The following is a 1,078-nucleotide window of genomic DNA, read 5'->3' as shown; positions in this document are numbered from 1 at the left end:
CAAGAAAGGCTTACGTCACGATAATACTTGAGCGCTGAGAATGGGCAAACGTTGGCAGAGCTACCGTATTGTCAGACGGACTTCGCAGCGTGTCTTTACCATCCACCAACCTCTTTCAAAGATGCAGTGAGCGAAAATAAAATGAGGCAGAAAAATTTCATAAAATTTGATTGGTGTGTCGGATACGGTGGTTCTGTGAGCACCCAGATGTAAGAATGAAAGTTTGACCACCCGGATTCTGAGTAGTGCCTTCGTATCCGTAGGTGCTACGCGTGCAGATAGTTACATAATTTCACATTGTATGTTTCCTTTGCTCTCGTGTTAAAGGCCAAGCAAGCCGAAAGCCGGCATATCCGCTTTTGAGCGACAAGTATTTGGCGTCCATGGCATGAGGTACCAAAACAAGCTGTGTGTCAAACGAGCACCGAGCCAGAGGACAGCAAGCCATGGGGCAAGAAATAGCTGTGCAGCCGTGGTCGCCTGCAAGGCAACATATGCTGTGTCTGCCTCAATATATAAATAGCTAATGCGCGACGTAACAACTTTTGGAATTTGAAGTTCTGAGCGACACAGAAGCGTATTTAACTTTGCATTAAGCCAAACCGGTCGCCAAAGAATCTTATTAGATATTTCTCAGGTATTTCTCAGTTCAGGTTGACCTAGGTTCACCCACTGGGTGATAATCGGATCTCTATTGTAGTAGATATCACCGACGCTCGCTAAGAGATACGTTTCCGGTCGCTAGACTGACTAACGACAAGCGGGGAATTCGGCATGCTTACAATAGCTATATACAGCAACCATATCCAATTTCTGAGCGGGTGGCGCTGTATAATCCTGTCGAATAAGTCGATGGGTGCTAACAACTTATTACGAGACACAAATTTATTCCACCAAACTCTGCGCTAGCAATTCTGGGAGCCCCCAGGGCTGTATAGCGCACTTCAAACTTTTAGCACCCTGGTGACGTAATTTCTTAAACCTCATCGTGCATTTAGAGTCAAATTCTGACTTATTTTTCATCCATACTGGTATAAAAACAGATATAGAATGCTGAATTCCATAACGACCACTTACG

At 44.7% G+C, this 1,078-nt stretch overlaps 1 protein-coding gene across 1 annotated transcript; it reads right to left on the bottom strand.

Moving 5' to 3' along the window:
• Positions 1-292: 292 nt before the first annotated feature.
• PHALS_05702 (uncharacterized protein) lies at positions 293-593 on the bottom strand (the record flags this gene model as incomplete). The annotated part of the gene is made up of 2 exons (XM_024719288.1): positions 293-480; positions 587-593. 2 exons carry the CDS (start codon positions 591-593, stop codon positions 293-295), a joined length of 195 nt encoding a protein of 64 aa, XP_024584602.1.
• Positions 594-1,078: the final 485 nt, after the last annotated feature.

This window comes from Plasmopara halstedii (genome assembly GCF_900000015.1).
Source record: "Plasmopara halstedii genome assembly, contig: Scaffold_2904, whole genome shotgun sequence".
Taxonomy (NCBI): Eukaryota; Oomycota; class Peronosporomycetes; order Peronosporales; family Peronosporaceae; genus Plasmopara; species Plasmopara halstedii.
Note: the sequence above shows the minus strand (reverse complement) of the source record. Positions and strands in the feature narration are given on the sequence as shown.